The sequence below is a fragment of the Capricornis sumatraensis genome, chromosome 16, assembly GCF_032405125.1.
Source record: "Capricornis sumatraensis isolate serow.1 chromosome 16, serow.2, whole genome shotgun sequence".
Lineage (NCBI taxonomy): Eukaryota > Metazoa > Chordata > Mammalia > Artiodactyla > Bovidae > Capricornis > Capricornis sumatraensis.
The window spans coordinates 52275797-52293453 of NC_091084.1; the positions used below are offsets into that span (position 1 = coordinate 52275797).

The 17657-nt window shown below is 60.3% G+C and overlaps 2 protein-coding genes across 8 annotated transcripts in view; one reads left to right on the plus strand and one right to left on the minus strand.

Moving 5' to 3' along the window:
• Window positions 1–1246: 1246 nt before the first annotated feature.
• Window positions 1247–4128, plus strand: IL18BP (interleukin 18 binding protein). Its single transcript, XM_068988270.1, has 5 exons — window positions 1247–2172; window positions 2511–2711; window positions 3311–3434; window positions 3515–3662; window positions 3882–4128. The coding sequence occupies exons 1-5, from the start codon at window positions 2151–2153 to the stop codon at window positions 4008–4010; spliced, it is 624 nt and encodes a 207-aa protein (XP_068844371.1). The 5' UTR covers window positions 1247–2150; the 3' UTR covers window positions 4011–4128.
• A 643-nt stretch (window positions 4129–4771) lies between these two features.
• Window positions 4772–17657, minus strand: part of NUMA1 (nuclear mitotic apparatus protein 1) — a 69992-nt gene continuing 57106 nt past the window's right edge. For 4 of the 7 annotated variants that reach the window (XM_068988135.1, XM_068988133.1, XM_068988136.1 and 1 more), the window contains exons 14-26: window positions 14116–17514; window positions 13621–13662; window positions 12147–12215; window positions 10714–10824; window positions 10413–10631; window positions 10154–10311; window positions 8720–8966; window positions 7532–7760; window positions 6819–6955; window positions 6293–6469; window positions 6030–6140; window positions 5731–5925; window positions 4772–5415 (exon numbers count right to left, since the gene is read on the minus strand). In XM_068988135.1, coding sequence (XP_068844236.1) covers window positions 5404–5415; window positions 5731–5925; window positions 6030–6140; window positions 6293–6469; window positions 6819–6955; window positions 7532–7760; window positions 8720–8966; window positions 10154–10311; window positions 10413–10631; window positions 10714–10824; window positions 12147–12215; window positions 13621–13662; window positions 14116–17514 — 5106 coding nt within the window. In that variant the 3' untranslated portion in view covers window positions 4772–5403. Of the gene's footprint in view, window positions 5416–5730; window positions 5926–6029; window positions 6141–6292; window positions 6470–6818; window positions 6956–7531; window positions 7761–8719; window positions 8967–10153; window positions 10312–10412; window positions 10632–10713; window positions 10843–12146; window positions 12216–13620; window positions 13663–14115; window positions 17515–17657 lie in introns of all 7 variants that reach the window. The other 3 variants (XM_068988140.1, XM_068988137.1, XM_068988138.1) reach the window with 3 other exon arrangements.

Genomic DNA, 17657 nt, shown 5'->3' on the forward strand with positions numbered 1-17657 from the left:
TCCTCAGTGGATTGGGGCCTGGGGTCATCCTTTTACTTTCGTCCCTCCTTCGCCCACATGTGGCTCAGCAGTAAAGAATTCACCTGCAATGCGGGAAATGCAGGTTCGATCCCCGGGTTGGAAAGATCCCCTAGAGAAGGAAATGGCAACCCATTCCAGTTTTCTTGCCTGGAGAATTCCATGGTCAGAGGAACCTGGTGGGCTACATTTCAGAGGGTCATAGAGTCAGACACAACTTCATGAATAAACCACGTCCCCCCACCCCCACATCAGGTCATGTGAGAAGCCAAGGCCAGTCTCTCCACAGCGTGCACTCCATCCTTCAACAGTCCTGAGTACCATGACCTCCCAGCAGCCCAACTCTGGCCTTATTTACACTCACAGGTAGAGTCCTGTCTCCTGTCCCTCGCATCCCCACCCCCTTCCCCGGAGAACTGGGTCTCAGAAGCTCCGACAGTCTTGCCTCCTGACCTCCCTGCTGGAGACACTGGTGCTCCTAGGGAGGAGCTTCTCTGCGTCTTGCAGCCCAGAAGCTCCTGGGCAGGCGGTGAGTGGGGGGTCTGAGATGTGAGTGAGAGCCCTGGAGAAGAGGAGTTGACTTTTAGTCTCCCACATCTAAATTGGAAATGTATGGTTTTTACACACACACAACACACTCACCCCTTGAGATTGCAGCCATGTTCCTGACGCATCTTCCAAACCGTATTCCATCTCTTGGCCTCCCTGGCTCTGTCTCCAGGACCCCATCCTCCTGATCCCAGAAACTCAGGTCTGGTCCTTCACCGCTGCTCCGTGGGTCACCAGCCCTGGTCTCTCTGCCCCTTGAGGCCGCATGCGTGACCCTACTTCTGTAGCTCTGCTGTTACTCCAGCCAGTGCTGGGTGTACCCACTTTCCCCTGGAAAGCACCCTCTCCTCCCTGTAGGGCCAGTGTTCCAGCCTGTGCTCCAGGCGTGTCTGAGAGGTTCCTGTGGAGGCCAGGAAATAAAGCTCCCATGATGGGGCTCATGTGGGGCCAGACACAGCCAAACTGAGCTGGGGAGCTCCGAAAGGGGCAGCTTCCAAAAAAGAGGGCTCTTCAGGGTTTCTTGGGAGCCAGGCAAGGGGAAACTAGACTTCCTGGTGAGCTTAGATCTGTCGCTCTGGCCAAGGAGCTGGGATGACAGAAGTGAGAAGGATTCATGGGGGTGAGGGGTGTGTGTTGGGTTGGTTGGAGGGAGTGGGGAGCCTGAGAAAGGCCAGGATGTGGATGGGCTGGTGTGTCTGAAATGTTCCACTTGATCCAACTTCGGGTCCCCAGTGCCTAGGACAGTTGTCCCCTTGAATACAGTGTGACTGAGGAAGAAGCAGGAGGCCTTTTCTGTTCACACAGAAGAGCAGAGTCTTGGGATGGAGAGACTGTCATTAGTTCATGGCCCTGTGCACCCCTTGGACGGTGAGGCTGAGGATGGTTGAAGACCCCAGGCTGATACCACCTGCAGAGCAGGGGGCCTGGGAGTGAGTGAGAAGGTTCATGGCCTCAGTGAGCTCCAGCTCAGCAGAAGGCACGGTGTGCAGGGACCTTCGGGACCGGGTCCAGACTGCTGTGGAGTACATGTGTCTGCTGGTGGCCAGAGCCTACTCTAGATCCCCTGCTTAAATAAAACTGAAAGTAAAATAGCGGGGGGCAGTGCTTTCCCAGAAGGATTTCACTGTCTATCCTGCCCTTCCCAGAACAGCTTTGGCAGCGGAATTTTCCCTCCCTTTGTGACTAGGTAAGTCCCTGGTCCTCTTTGGGCCTCAGTTTCCATCCTGTAATGAAGCGTTTGATTGGACTAGTGAGTATAATGTTGACAGTAGGAAGAGCTAGGGTGGGGATCCGCCAGCTTTGTTTCTAGGGGCTGGAAGAGCTCCAGCCTGTGCTCAATGCCAGTCCTCCAGGAGTTGTCAGTTGAGACAGGTGGACGGGGCAGAGTGGACAGTGTCTGGCAGCCCCCTGAAAAGTCAGACGTAGGAAGGGGCTGTGGAGACCACAGGAAGGCCGTACTAGTGTGCCTGGAATCTGTAGGAGAAGCCGTTTGTCACGGTCGCCTCCCCCGCCTCCCCAGAGAGGAAGTTGTCACAGATATATAGAGCAAGGCCCTGCAGCTCCTGACACAGATCATCCTGGCCATGAGACAGAACTGGATCCCAGGTGGGCCCTGGGGCCGCGCATGTGCGGGAGGGGGTGGGGTGTGGCCTGAGGCCAGCGAGGAGCCTGACCCCAGGCGGTCCCTTCAGCTGCTGTGCTGTGGCTTTCAGCCTCTGGATGCTGCGCTCTGGCTCCATTCCAAGGTCTCCCTGTGCCCCATTCAGAGAGCCAAGAGCCAGGGCTGGAGGGGTTCTTCGGTCCCACCCATTCCTAGCAGAGCCAGGAGTCTGCCAGACCTGATCCTGACAGCAGCTGCCTCTCCAAGCAAGAGCAGAGCCAGGATGCCGAGCAGTCCTGGGAGGCCAGACAGCTGCTGACCTCTGTGACTGTCCTCTCCTCAGACCCCAGCCCTCTTTGGGCCCTGCTCCTCTGTGCCCACATCATCTCCCACCTGGCTAGAGCCACACCTGTGCCTCAGGCCACCACAGCTGCCTCACCTGGGATGGCAAAGGCCCCCTGCTCCTCGCGGCCCCCAGCGCTCCCAGCAGCTAAGCAGTGCCCAGCGCTGACAGTGACCTGGCCAGCGGTGGAAGTCTCACTGAGTAAGGAGCTCTTCCAGTAGGATGGGAGGGCGCGGTGGTCCGAGGGTGGGCTGAGGGAACAGTGGCGCCAAGGGTGGGTTGGCCTCTGAGCACGCACCCCCAGCCTTCCGCCATGTAGCCTGTCACCAACCGAGCAGCTCGGTTGAGCAGTGGGCATTCTCCCTCTCCCAGCCAGCATCTCGAGCTGGTGCAGGGCTCAGCTTACAGCTCCCAAGATGCTGTCAGGTGGGATGGAGGGGACTCAGGAATAGTCAGAGGACTCCCAGAGTCCTGACCGAGGTGGCTCCAAGCCCAGCCCTTCCTCCCAGGGCCCACTTGCCCGCTGGCCTTCTCAGTTGAGCGACTGCCTACTGTGCTGCCTCCTTGGCCAGAGCTCCTAGTCACTGAAGCTGGGTGCTAGAAAAGCCCAGGGCATTCTGGAGAAACCACTCAGGAGTCAAGGACCCACATGAGGGACCCATCCCCAGATTCCTCTTGCGCAGCCTTCCCCTTGGGCTTTCCATTCGAGATTCCTGGATTGTGGGGCAGGGCGGGCAGACCATGGCGGAGGCGGGAGGGTCTGCTCTACAGAAGGACTAACAGCCACATGTGCCCCTTAGATGGAACGCTGACCTTGTCCTGTACTGCCTGCAGCCGCTTCCCCCACTACAGCATCCTCTACTGGCTGGGCAACGGCTCCTTCATCGAGCACCTCCCAGGCCGGCTGTGGGAGGGCAGCACCAGGTGAGGGCGTGGTGGTGAGGCTGGCTGGAGGCAGGCCGCCTGCTGCGGTCCTCTCAGCCTTTCCCCCTCCTCTGCTCCAGGCGGGAGTACAGGGACAAGTGGACCCAGCTGTGGAGGCCCTTGGTGCTGGAGGAGCTGAGCCCTACCCTGCGAGATACCAACTTCTCCTGTGTTTTCACGGATCCTGGGCAGACTGTCCAGCGTCACCTTGTCCTGGCCCAGCTCTGGGTGAGGAACCCAAGGGAAGGCCTCCGGGACATAAGGAGCCCTGCTTCAGTGTGGGAAGCAAAGGGTGGGCTCTGCCCACAGCAGCCTCCAGCTGATGCCCACTGACTGCCCGAGCCTGAGGTGGAAACTAAAAGGAACGGGACTCGGGCAGGAGAGACATGGCGTAGAGGGAAGTTCTTCCCACTTTGGCCCTGATCCTTGTTTGCTTCACGCCCCCAGGCTGGGCAGAAGACAAGTGTGCCCCTGCCACAGGAAGCCCCGCCCTCCAGCCAGGCCCCTCTGCCGCACCATCCTGATGGTGAGCCTGAGCTCCACCGCCACCTGGTTGAAACACCACCTCTTTACTGAGGTCCAGGCCACAGTCTGCATCGATTTAATGTATTTGTTTCCTCTGTGGGCTCCTGGGATGCGGGCAGAGGCTGCTTCTGACCCACCTCTGTATCTCTGTCAGCCAAGCAAGGCCCATGGGGGGCATTCATAAACCATCTTCAACAGCAGCATCTGACGTGTGTCCAGTCACTTTTCCTTTAGGCTGTCGTTCCAGCACAGAATACGGCTAGTGTGAGGAACGAGTATGGAGTGAGAGAGGATGCCACTCTGAAGCTGAAGACAAAGCCAGATTCAGGGACACAGGCCCTCACATCACAAGATGCCGGCCCGCAATGGCACCCCACTCCAGTACTCTTGCCTGGAAAATCCCATGGATGGGGGACCTGGTGGGCTACAGTCCATGGGGGTTGCTAAGTCAGACACGACTGAGTGACTTCACTTTCACTTCTCACTTTCATGCATTGGAGAAGGAAATGGCAACCAGTGTTCTTGCCTGGAGAGTCCCAGGGACGGGGGAGCCTGGTGGGCTGCCGTCTATGGGGTCGCACAGAGTCGGACACGACTGAAGCAACTTAGCTAACGCTCCTCAGGAGCAGAGGCCAGAAACAGTGGAAGATCCTGTGGCCCCAGAGAGGCCGGGAGGAGGGGTTTGAGAGAAGGTAGGTGGTCTGGAGTCTCCCTGCTTCCCCAACACAGACCAAAGCATCTTGGCATTCAAGGGAGAAAAAATAGACTTTATTTACAAGTAATAACATTTAGAAAAGATCCATCTCTGGCCCTTAAAAACCTTCCCATCACTCCAAATCCCACCCCAGCGCAAATCTGGGGAGGGTGGGCAATGGGAGCTGCCACTGAGGGCTGCCCCCCACCCCCCCAAGGTGCAGGGCCCTTCTCCTGGAAAAGAGCATCCTTTGGGCAACTGGGTCCTTGGGTAGATGGATGCACCTGGGGGTGGGGTGCTCCCACTAGGTCAGTGCCCAGTCCTGGACTTCAAGAGCAAGGGCCCTTGCGAGGCCCAGCGGCCAGGAGCAGCAGGGGCCAGGGCCTGCTCCTCCAATGGTCCCTTCTAGATCCAGAGGCCGGGAGGACTGGCTAGGCCCAAGGACCCAGCCACACAAAGCCAGCCTCAAATCTGGTTACGATGGAGAAGTGACTACTCTAGGAAAACATCAGGAGGCGAGGCAGGGAGAGGACCCAGACTGCCCAGGCTCTGGGCCACTCTGGAGGACACAGCTGTTCACCTGGGGATGGTCCGGGTCCCGGCCAGGGTGTGGGCAGGCATCACTGTCTCGAGGATTTGGGCCACTGTTGGCCTGGGAGCTGAGAGAAGGCACTGAAAGGGACAGAAGGAGAAGGGCCAGGCGAGGGCAGCATCGGGAACACGGCGGGGCCGCTCACTGGCACTGGCTCTTCAGTGCTTCGCCTGGGAGAGAGACAGCTGCTCAGCGCCAGCCTGCACCCCCTCCTGCTCCCACATGCCTGGACTAGGGGGGTCTCTTTGCTGCAGCCCTGGACCCATCTACCGCAGGCTTGCAGGGGCTGGTTTCACCCGAGCAGCTCTGGGTGTTTTATCCTCTGCTTTCCTTGAGGAGAAGCAGCTAACCAGAGGGGAGGGGAGCACCTGCTCTCAGCCCTCGCCCTCCAGGGGCCTAATCAGAGCCCTGGGGTGGCTGGGTGGGGGTCACCCATGCTCCTTACTGGGTTTCTAGGAGCCGAACCCTCCCGTCAGTGCCCGCACCTTGCCCTTTGCCCGGGGGGTGGCGGTGGCGCTGGCTGTGGTGGTGGCGATGCGCGGAGAGCGGCGGGTCCCGCTGCGAGGATTGGGTGAGGCTTTGGAGGGGGCTTTCTTTGAGGCTGCCTTCCGCAGAAGGCTGTTCCCAAGCTTCTTGGGCGTGTTGAGGATGCTGAAGGCCATTGACTGGCGGCGGTCAGCCTGTTGGAAAGGGCTGTCAGCCTGGGGGCACCACTGGCCACACAGTTGCTCTAGGGCTCAGCTGGCTGGGCCCCTCCAGGTTCTCCCTTCAACCCCCGGCTAACCTGTTTAACAGCTGGAACTGCCTTCTGGGCCTCGGTAGTGCTGTGTCTGCGCCCTTCATGTCGGTCCCGGGGGGTCATGGGGCGCGGGAAACATGTGGTGGCCTTCTTTGACTATGGGGAAGAGGACGGTTAGGTCCAGAACACGAGAGACAAATGGACCGTGTCCAGCCAGCACCTGCCTCCCTCCTGCACCAGGAGACTCCCCGCTAATAGACTCGCAGATGTGGCGGCCACTAGAGAAGACCAAAGTCCAAGCCACCCACCTCGGGTGTGCCGGGACCCTGGTGGGTCTCTGAGGAAACCCGCTTGCGCTGCTGCCGTGTGGTGATGCCGGCGCCCTCAGCTATCTGGGTTGGCTGCATGCTGGCTCGGCGCAGGGTCTCCCGGGGGTCGCCAGTTTTTATCTCCTCATCTGTGATGGCAGGCAGACTCAGGGAAGGCTGTGTGGGGTAAAAGAAGTGGTCGGTGGACCTGACTGAGCTGTTTGGAGATGGAGCAGGACCGCCCTAGAACTCCTCACTGGCCAGGCATCTGGAGCCTTCCTATTGCAAACGGCTCCCCCGCTGTTGTCTTGCTGCCTACACCCTGCACCAGAGCCGCAGGAGCCATCCCAAGAGACCTCTGCAAACTCCAGCCCTCCACAGAACCTCCTCCTGAGTTCCTCCCTGCCTGATAGTTGACCAGAAGCAGGTCCCCCTCCTTGGCAGGCTGGGAAACTGGGGAGGGAGGTCCAGGAGAAAGAGGGAAGCCGGCAGGGGTGGGTCCCTGGCAGGGAACCCGAGAGCTCACCCTGGACTCCAGGGGGTAGCAGGTCTTCAGGTGCGGTGGGCATACTCGGTTGCGCTGCTGCAGCTCTGCAATGCGGTTCCAGTCATCCAGCTGTTCAGGCTCGTCCTGGCAGGTGCCCACATAGAAGCTGTTCCTGCCTGTGCGGGGGCAGGGAGACAGCAACAAGCAGGGCTGCAAGGCCAGCACGAGAGGGTGGAGGCAGCACCCCACCGGCCTTGGTGCCACCACTCCTGTCCTAGCTCTTGAACTCCAGCACCCCAGGGTCCTGCTCTGCTCCATGCTGCAGCTATGGGCACGAGGCTCACAACCATCTCTTCCCTGGGGACTGGCTCCCTGCCTCCTCCCTGGGGTCCCATGCAGAGGTTGTGACACTAAAAGAAACTATTGGAGGGCCAGGAATCCATACCCAGAACGCTCCCTGAAGGCAAGAGCCTCAGAAAGGAATCTGAGGATAGATCCCTGGCAGTCTGGCCCCCCTGGCAGCCCCTCTCCACCTGAGAAGGGGCCTGGGGCACTCTCGTGCAGGGAATCACCGGCCCCTCATGAAGCCTTTGGCTGAGAATGACATCAGCCTTACTGCCTAGCACAGGCCCTGGGTGAACAACAGGTAGGGAGGAGAGGGGTGAGGTGCTGGATCGCGGCTTGTCCTTTGGCTGTGTCAGGATCTGTCTCCAGTTTCATGTTTGGGTGTCAGGCCCCCACAGTCCCCTCACCTGGAGGGGCCCCACTGGACATCCCGGCCTGGGAACGGCGAGCAGAGCTCCGAGTGGTGGGCCGGTAGCCAGGCAGGCTGAGCAGAGTGGAGTTGCCGTCGTCGGGAGAGCCCAGGCGGGCTAGAGACTGGGTGGAGGAGGCAGCTCTCGGGCCTGCCTGGGAAGCCGGGGCTGACTGTGTGCTGTAGAAGGAGGCGTTGGCACTGTCTGGATCCTCCACGTCCAGCTTCTGGAAGAGAGGATGCACCTGCTGCAGCGGGGCTGGGCCCTGACATCCTGGGACATCCCTGGCGGCCCACCAGCTGAGACTGAACCCAATGCAGGGGTGTTTGATCCCTGGTCAGGGAACTAGATCCCACATGCTGCAACTAAGACCCCCCACCAAGCATATCAACGTTTTTTGAAAAAGCCTCCCATTTCCTTTCCCAGAGCGCCTCAGATCCCATGGCTGCCCATGTCCACACTGCTTTGCATGGGGTCCTCAGCTGCCCATCTGCAAGAAATGAGCCTTGTTAATCCCACACAAGGTGCTGAGGCTGTCGGGACTCCCGTCCATTGTTCCGTTGAGCCTGTTAACAATGCTCTGAGGGAGGGTGGGCCAAGAGTCTCAGGCTGTCTTAGAAGTGAGGTACACGGGCATCAAAGGACTGGCCTGAGGGTCACAGCAGGGGACAGAGCTGGAGCTGGACCCCACGTCTCCTGAGAGCATCAGGCTTGTCCCACATGTCCCTCTGACCAAGCACACCAAGGGACCATCTTTTAGAACTTCAGTTTCTTGGTAGCTGAAGTGTTCCCCTCCTCTCTTCCCCAACTTCCTTGGGATGTGGAAACAAGACCAGAGCCCCATGCAGGCAGAAAGGCAGGCAGGCAGCCCCCTGAGCAGCACAATGTATCTGTCACCCAGGGTGCGTGCTGGGAGGCTTCTCTGCGTTGTCCCCTTGAGCCTGCACAGGGTTGCTACTGTACACAGCATGGCACCCTGTCAGTGGACAGGCAGCCGAGGCCAGCCCCGCCCCTTTCTACAGGAGCCCAAAGCAAGGCACCGCTCTGTAGCTCTCATCTGGGTATGAACCAGTCAGCCCTGCCCGCTCTGGAGGCGGTTTTGGAGACCTGATGGAGAGACGCCCTGGAGAGGAAGCGAGCGGTGCTGTCCTACAGCCCCATCCCCAGCAGCCTGACCTTGCTGACCTTGGTCATGGTGATGTTGATGATCTGCGTGGTGCGCCTACGAGCAGAGCGGGTCTTCCGGCTTGAGTCCAGGGAGATGTCCCCCAGGGAGTCCAGGCTGCTCTCCAGGGGGGCCTGACCCCGAGTGGGGATGGGCGTGAAGTAGAGGCTCTCCAGAGACTCCACTTTGGGGGGCAGACGCTGGGAGATGGGGGAGGCTGGCTCTCCAGGGATGCTGGTGCCGTCTGGCTGGGTGCGAGGCAACTTGCTATAGGGAAAAAGCTGCTGAGATGCCATTCCTGGGGCTACACCACATTTTGTCCATCCCTTTGTTCCAGTGACATTTATTACAAGACCACCAGGTCAAGCACCCCACCCTCTGATTTTTCGGAGGTACCAAGAAGAGTCCTTGACTGGGACCCTGCCTTCCATCTGCTCCGTCGTTGGTGAGCCCACCCACCCCATGGTGCCCTGAGCTCCTCAACACAGGCAACCCTGCTCTCCAGACCCTCCCAGACACGGCCCCACACTGCCCCTCTGGAGTCCACAACGACATGTCCCAAACTAAGTCCACTGTCTGTTCCTCCTCTATTTCCTATTACAGCCAACATGAAGCTGGGGGGAGCAACCTCCAGCCAGCCTCCATCTCTTCCCTTTCCTGCAAGCCCAAGAGCCCCCTAACCACACCCCACTCCTCTCCTTCCCTGTCTACCTTGTCCCCTCTCACCTCGACTACAACAGCCTCTGAGAGACCCATGGTGGTGACAAGCTAGGACTCAAGCCAGGCTGCCTGGGGTCAAGCCTAGCCCTGCTACTGTGGGACCCCAAGCTGCCCCAGTTTCCTCCGTGAAAGCAGATAATCATAGACTCTACCTCAGAGTTGTTATGAGATAAATACACCTGAGAAATATGAATTCATTTAACAGTATCTCTGGCACATACAAAGTGTTTAACATAAAAATACATTTATTGTTCTCATTAAAGTCTCAGTTTTCCCTATCAGGATAGGTAGGCTAAGATGCAAAACTGACCATGTGGTCAACTGCAAACCCTTTTGAGGCCCCTCAGTGCCTTTAGGATCAGGTCTAAACGCCAGCCTCCTTCAGTGGGGGTCCAGCCTGGGCCCAAGCCCTCCCCACTTCAGTGTCCAGCCAGGCTCCTCCTCAGCCTTTGCTGTTATCACTCTTCTTGGTCCATGGGACACACACCTACAGTTTCTTTCAAGACTCAAGAGCAGGAGTGACAGCCTCCATGAAGCCTCTTCTGACCACTCATTTCTTCTCATTCCCGCTATGCTACATACAAGCATCTGGCCCAATACCTCTAATATGTCATCTTCCTCTAACAGGCTTCCAGAGGGCAAAGGGTTCCCATCTTCCTCTCTCATAGCCCCAGTGCCCAGGAGGCTGCCTGAGCACAGTGGGCGGACAACAGGGAGGAAGGGTGCCCCCTGACCTGGTGACAGAGAGAGGGGTCCCCTCCTCGCAGCTCAGATCCAGGCTGTCAATACTCAAATCCAGCTGAGGCTTCGCCTGGGGCTCCCGGCTCTTCAAGGCGTCAGTCGCCACCTGGAACTTGCCCAGGTCCCGAAGCTGCTGGTCGGCATGGGCAACCTGGGAACAGGGGCGGGGAGAGAGTGAAGGCAGGCCTCAGCAGGGTGGCTGCAGAGAGCAAGGCACCGGAGGCCAGTGTGCAGGAGCGGCCAGAGCCTCACCTGTGCCTCCAGGCTGCGCACCTGGGCCGTGAGGTGGCGGCAGGCCTGCTCGGCCTCCTTGGTCTTCAGCCCAGCCTGCTGCAGCTCCCGGCCCAGCCGATCCGCTTCTGCCCGCAGCTCCTTGTTCTCCGTCTGCAGCTGCTCCAGGCCCCGCAGCTGCTCCTGCAGCTCTTGGTTCTGCTGCTTCTTGGCATCATAATGAGTCTTGGCCTTCTCCATCTGGGTGGGTGGAAGGGCAAGTGGGTGGTGGGGTCGGAGAAGTGGGGGGCACAGGGGCTGGGGCTGGGGCCGGGCTCCTCACCTGTAACTTGTAGTGCTCAGCCGCCTGCTCCTTCTGGCTCAGCTGGGCCTGCAGCTCGCTCAGCTGGGCCTGGAGGCGCTGGACCTCCTGCAGGCTCTCACCGCCCTGGGCCTGGAAAGAGGAAAGGAGCTGATGGCCGCTGGTCTCTCTCTGCCTCACCCAAATCCACCGACCCCCTAGCCTCCTGGGCTCCACGGTATTTACAGATCCCTGCATGTCCTCTGAGGACACACAACAGGCCTTTGGGCCCCTCCTAGCTGCAGCCTAAGCACCACACACCTCTCCGAGTCCAGATGCTATAGGAGCTTTTCCTATCCAGACAGTGCCCTTTCTGGAAGAGTTCTGGCAGCCTGCCTTTGCCTTGACACCAGGCACAAGCTACCTCACCCTCCCTCCGTGAGGACAGTCTCCCAGGAGGAAAGGCACTGACCCCCAGGAACACCAGGGGTCTAGGCACAGCCTGTGTGCTGAGGACACAAGAACTCGTTTCTCCTCAAAACCACTCTGGGAACTAACTTTAGCTCCACTTCACAGATGAAGAAACTGAGTTCAGAGACTGAAAGCACAGGTCATGGGGACTAAACAGCAGAGTAAGATTGGAGCCTCTGCCCACCTGACTCTGAAGCCGGTGGGCTCATTTATGCTGCAGGCACCGCCTCCCAGACAGACCACAGACTCCTTGGGCACAGGATCTGTCCTTGGCGGCTTCTCTGTCCACCCACAATCTGTGCCAGCAAGTGCTAAGTCTGTAGCAGGCACTGGCCAGGGCCAACCAGCCTTACCTCCTCATCCCCCCCGGCACCAGGAAGGGCCCCAAGAGGAGTGTACTCCGCCTGTTTGTCAGCGTGACCGTGACATGGTGTGGAAGCACAGGGCAGTGAGCTGGGCAAACAGCTCTGAGCTCCACCCACTCCTGTGACCCTCCTGGGGCCACTGGGAACAAGTTCCTTTGCCCTTAACTAAAAGCTGTGAAGCCTGGAGTTGCAAAAAAGCAAATATTAAACCAAAGAAGGTGATACCACGGAAAGCATTAAGAACATTCAGCTGCACTGTAGTACTAAATGTCACTAACACTCATTCCCTGAGATTAAACAGCACAACCCAACTGAAGCCTCTGCAGTGCTGTAGATGTTCTGATTTGTCCTGTCCAGTATGGTAGCCACTAGCCACACATGGCTACTGAGCTATGGAAACGTGGCTAGCGTGACTGAGAAACTGAATTTTTTATTTAAATAACCACACATGGCTAGTGGCTACTGCAGCAGACAGTGAAGGTCTGCAGCTTGCGAGCCACTCTGGTCTCTCAGGAGCTCGCAGACGCACAGGCAGGGCTCCTGAGGCTGCCAGGCCCCAGGGTGGCCCAGCCAGGGCTCAGCGCTTCCCTCCCTGCTCCCTTGAGCTGATGAGGGCAGGCCTATCCCCTGCTGTCCCACCTTCAGCTTCTGCTGCTGCGCCTTGCTGGCTTGCTCATGGTCAGCTAGCTTCTTGCTCAGTTCTTCCACCTGGGGCAGGGAGGCAAGAGGAGAGAGACTCAGAGGGCCTTCTGCTGAAGGTCCAGACAAATTATGGGGTTTCCCCAGGCCAGTCCCCAGTGTCCCCATAAGAAACTCAGGGCCACCCTGGCTGGTGGGCAGGACCTGAGTGACATGACCCAACGCAAGTGCTGTCAGAGCCACCTGCCCACGCTTGCCTCCAGCCCCTGCTTCAGAGACAGACGCAGCGGGGCCACTCGGGAGCTGACACCCCACCACGACTTACCGCCGCCATTCCCAGCCCCAACCGTCCCACGGCGGGACAGGAACAGGGGACCCCATCTATAACGCCAGCAGACACACTCAATGACTACCCCACCCCCTCGCCCCGCAAGAAACTGCCAGAGCAAAATCCCAACTGCTCGGACCTCTCCTCGACATGCACAGGCCATTAGGGCTGGCGCTAGTGGTGTGGTGGCTGTGATTAGCACCGGGGTCAGGCAGCTAGAAGACGAGAGCAGGGTAGCACACGTATTCCACGCCCACCCCACCCCCACAGACAGGAAGGGCTCAGGGAGGAAGGGGACGAGAGGGCGCATGGCAGCCACAGATGCTCCTGGCTCCCCCGGGCTTTCTGGGAGCTCAAGCATGATCAGTGAAGGCAAAAGGCGGGAGCTCCATTGCTAACTGTTTGCTCTTCCATCTGACCTTCCCCATCATCTCAGGCTCCCTGGAGGAGGGGATGAGAGGAGAGGAGGGCCCAGCTCCTCAGCAGGCCCGATGATGGGGTAGGAAAGGGGGTAGAGGAAGGGGGCGCCCACTAAATGCCAGTTTGATAGCTTTGATGTCTAGGGAAGCACCCTGGTGAGGGCGAGGCAGTCAGACCTCACCTCCTCTCAACCTTGGCCTTCCTGCTCCCAGACATCTCTATCTTATGCTGGAGGTTAAAAACCCCAGAGGGTGATGGGCAAGCATCCTGAGCTCAAGGCCCTGGTAATCTGTGGGGGCCGCCTGGCACATCACCTTTCTGGCTTCCGCAGGAAAGAAGGGAGCTGTGCTACACCAGGCCTGTGGCCAAACTGTAAGTCCCCACAGCTGAGTACCCAAACTGGGAGCAGGACTTGGAGGTCTGGGAGTCCCAAGGGCAGGCTGTCTCTGGACCTGGTACAGGAAAGACAAAGCCTGCCCTACCCCTCATCCCTGACAGACGATTAGAGTACAGACGGGTGGAGAGGCCGACCTGGGATGGGTGGGGCGGGGCCTGAGAGGGCCCAGCACACCGCACTCTGGGACGGCCTGGGTTCCACGGCGTGACCCTGCCCCTTCACAAACAGTTCACAACAGGAGCCCATGGAGGCAAGCTGCAGCCGGGGTCATGCACCGAGACCAGTCACCGCTTAAGCAGCCAGCATTTATCGAGGACCTCAGGTATTACCTGCTTAGTCTGCTCTCTCTGAAATAACTCTAGCTGCTCCACCTGCACATGGGGGAGCAACGGAGACAGCATGAGATGGGGGCCCAAAAGGCACCTGCCCTGCTGCCAGGCTGACCGCACCAAGGCTCTGATCTGCCCCCAAGGAACTAGATGTCTAGCAGCCTCTTTAAATGCCATCTTGGCTCACTGGAGGCCCTGGTGACTCTTGGGGCCTCCACTGTAAGTGTGCCTCCTCATGACAGAGTGCCTCAAGGGGCTGGCTGATGGCTCTCACAGCCTGCCTCACCAGAGACAGAGCCTTCGGGGAAGGGGAGGCTACTGAGAGTTTCTGTAGGCCAGCAGGGGCCACAGACACCCTGTACTAGCAGCCACCTCTCCTCCTGCCACCCAGACACTCTGGCATCACACGGGGATCAGAGGCCGGGGAATGTAGAGGGACAATGTCTCCGCCTCTCAGGTCTGCTCTCCAGGGGTGTGGCTGAGCCAGGGCCTCACCTGGGCAGTGAGTTTCTGCCTCTCCTCCTGGAAACGCTGCCTCTCCTCCAGGACCTTGGCCTTGGCACCCTCATACTTGGCAGTCATCACCTCCAGCTCCCGGGCAGTGCTCTGCGCTTCCCGCTGCATCTCAGTCAGACGGGTCTCGGCGTCAGCACGCACAGCTGCCAGCTCCTGGCTGTACTTCTCGCGGGCCTGGTCCAGCTCCACTTCCAGAAACTGCCGGCCGAGGCTGGCCCGCTCGCCCAGCCCGCGGTTCTCCTCTGCCAGCAGGCCGTGCGCCTTCTTCAGCATGCTCAGCTGCTCCACGTAGCTGGCCTTCTCCGCTCGCAGCTGCTGAGCCACGCGCTCCTGCTCTGCCACCTTCTGCCGCAGAGGCAGCAGCTCCCCAAGCTCGCGCTGGGCCCGCAGCAGCTCTGCCCGCAACCCGCCGGCCGCCTGCTTGCTCTGCTCCAGCTCCTCCCTGTGGCGCTTCTCGGCAGCAGCCTGCTCAGCCTGCAGCTGCTGGCATAGGTGCTTGACAGGCAGCAGCTCGCTCACCAGGGCCTGTGTGCTGGTGTGCTCCAGCTGCAGGGCCGAGAGGGCCTGCTCCTTCTGGAAGAACTTTTCCTGCCAGGCCTTTAACTCTTGGCCCAGCTCCTCTGCTCGCTCCGCCTGTGAGGCCAGCTCCTGCCGCAGGCTCTCAGAAGCCACCCGCTGCTTCTCAGCCTCCTCCCGGAGGGTCTGGACCTCCTCGCGCAGCGCGGAGCTGCGTTCTGCGGCCCTAGCGCTGCTACTGGCGGTCTCCGCCTGGAGCAGGCGCAGCCGCTCTTCCAGCTTCTGACTCTTCTCTGACTCGGCAACCACAAGCCGCTTCAGCTCCTTACTCTCGCCCTCCTTCTCCAGCACCTGGCGGTTCAGGATGGACACCTCCTCCTCCAAGCTGCTGATGAGGCTGTTTTTCCTCTCGGCCTCCTGCTGACCCCGGGCCACCTGGGCCTTCCACTCGTCCTCAGCCTTGCCGTGCTCCTGGGCCTTGGCGCGAAGCGTGGCCAACTCTCTCTGGGTTGAGGCTAAGGCCTCCTGACTGCTCCCCAGCTCCTGGGCCTTCTGCTCTAACTGGCCCCGCAGAGTCTTCAGAGTACTGGCCTGCTCCGCATGGGCGGTACGCTCAGACTCAAGGCTGTGCTCCAGGCTGGAGGCCTTCTCCTGGTACTCATGGGCCTGCTGTTCCAGCCGGCTCACCTCTGCCTGCAGAGCCTGCAGTTCAGAGCCTTCTGGCTCAGTCTTCCCAGTAGCCTTGGACTGGGTTCGCAATCCAGAAGCGTCTTCTCGGCTGGCTGTCCCAAGAGACTGCGGGCGCCCCTCCTCTTTCTTGGCCAGCTGTTCTTTCAGTCGCTCCACGGTTTGCTGAAGCTCTTTCAGTGCTGCCCCTTGGGCTGCCTCCTGCCCACGAAGCTTGGCCAGTTCCTGGTCCATCCCCTCCTTTTCCCTCAGGGCCTGGGCCAGTGCCTCCTGCAGGGCAGCAAACTCCACACGCTGCTCATTGAGTGCATTCTGCAGCCGCATCTCCAGTTCTGCCTTGGCGGCCTTCTCCAGGGCAAGGTCAGCTTGGGCCCGGCCCCGCTCCTGGGTCAGCCGCGCCACCTCCCTCTCCTGTTGCCCACGCTCCTCCTGCTGCTGCCCCTGGCTCTCCATCAGTGCGGCCCGCAGCCTCTCCAGCTCACTACCCATCTGCTCAGCCTCGCGCTCCATAGCCTGCAGCGCGGCCTGCGTGCTGCAGAACGGGCGTCCCTGCTGCTCTTCCAGCCACTCTGACTCTCTATCTCCTGCCCTGGGCGGCTCCTTGAGCAGCTCCGGGGAGGCCGTCTCCGGCTGCTCACCTGCCTTGCGAACCAAGGCCTCCAGGCGGGCCACCTCCTTGCTGGTGGCCGCCATCTTCTCCTGCAGGGTGGCAAGGTCGGTGGCGAGCTGCTGGGCTCTGCCCTCCTTCTCTTGGACCTGCTGCAGGGCCCTGGCCAGGCTGGCATGAAGCTGAGCCAGCTCATCCTGCTGTCGGCTGATCTGGAGCTCGCTGTGGGCCTCGATCCCCACCACCTTCTCCTTGGCCTCCTGTAGCTCCTGGCGGGCCTTCTCACATTCCTCCTTCAGGGTCATCAGCTGTTCCTGGAACATGGCGCCGTACTGCGCCTCCTCCTGCTGGCTGTCCTCATACCGCTCACGCCAGGTGGCCACCTCCTTGGCCAGCTGCTCACACTCACTCTCGGCCTCACGCTGGGAGGCTACAGCCTCGGCCAGCTCCTGCCGCAGGGCTTCCGTCTGGGCCTGATGGGCCTCCCCGAGCTGCTGTAACCGGGCCTCCAGCCCCTTACGCCCAGCTCTCTCTTCTTCCAGCTCCTTCTGCCCCTGCTCGTGCTGCTCCACTAGGCTCTGCGTCTCCGCCTCCAACCTGCAGATGCACCGCTGCTGCTCTGCCAGGGTGTCTGCAGTCCTGCGCTTCTCCTCTTCCAGGCTGCCTGTGGTGGCCTTCAGGGACTCCTCCAGGGCCTGGACCTGCTCCTGGAGCTGGGCCTTCTCCTGGGCCACGCTTTCCCACTTGGTTGCTTTCTGCTGCTCAGACCTCAACTGGGCCTTCAGCTCTGCTGCCTGGGCCTGTGCCTCACTCTGCCCCTGGCGGGCTGCCTCAACATGGGCACGGAGTTCCTCCACCTTCTGGCTCAGCTCCGCCTTCTCCTCCTGGGCCTGTGTCAGCGAGGTCTGGGCACCCTCCTGGGCTTCATGGGCAGTCTGCAGCTGCTCTTGAAGGACCTCCAACTTGGCAGCCTTCTCCTTCTCCACAGCCCCCAGCTGCTGGAGGGCTGCGTCTCTCTCCCGGAGAGCAGCCTCCCGCTCCTCAGCTGCAGCAGCCAGTTGCTGGGCCTGGTCTCGCCGCGTGGCCTCCTTCTCCATGGCAGCCTCTTCCAGCTGCTGCTCCTTACGCTCCAGGTTGCTGCTCAGCTGCTCCACCTGCTGGCGGAGGCCCTGGACAGCCTCTTCCTGCTGCCGGAGGGTCTGTGTGAGCTGCTCCTGCTTCGTTTGGGCCTGCTGCTTCAGGCCAGCCAGTTCCCCATCCCGCTGCTGCACAGCAGTGTTGAGGGTATCCAGCTCAGAGGTCAGTGTGGCCACCTGGGTGGACAGCCGGGCCACCTGAGCCTGAGAAGCCTGCTCCAGCTCCTCCTTGGCCTGGGTGAGGTTGGACAGGGAGCCCTGCAGCTCGGCAATCAGGCCGGCCAGCTGCTGCTTTTCTTCTTCGAAGTGGCTCCGCTCAGCGAGCAGCTTGGCTTCCCGCTGGCCCCGCTCGGTCTCCAGTGCTGCCACCCTGGCTTGAAGCTGGGTGTTGTCTGCGGCGAGAGTGGCTGTCTCTTGCTTGAGGGTTTCCAGCTGGTAAAAGAGACAAACGGGGATCAGCACAACTCCTCAGTGCCCTCTACCCCTCTGGGGATTGAGGACCACCAGGAACCTGAACATGGAGAGCACGGGTCAGCAGCCACCCCAGCCCACAGGTGTCACCGCTGCCCGAGTTC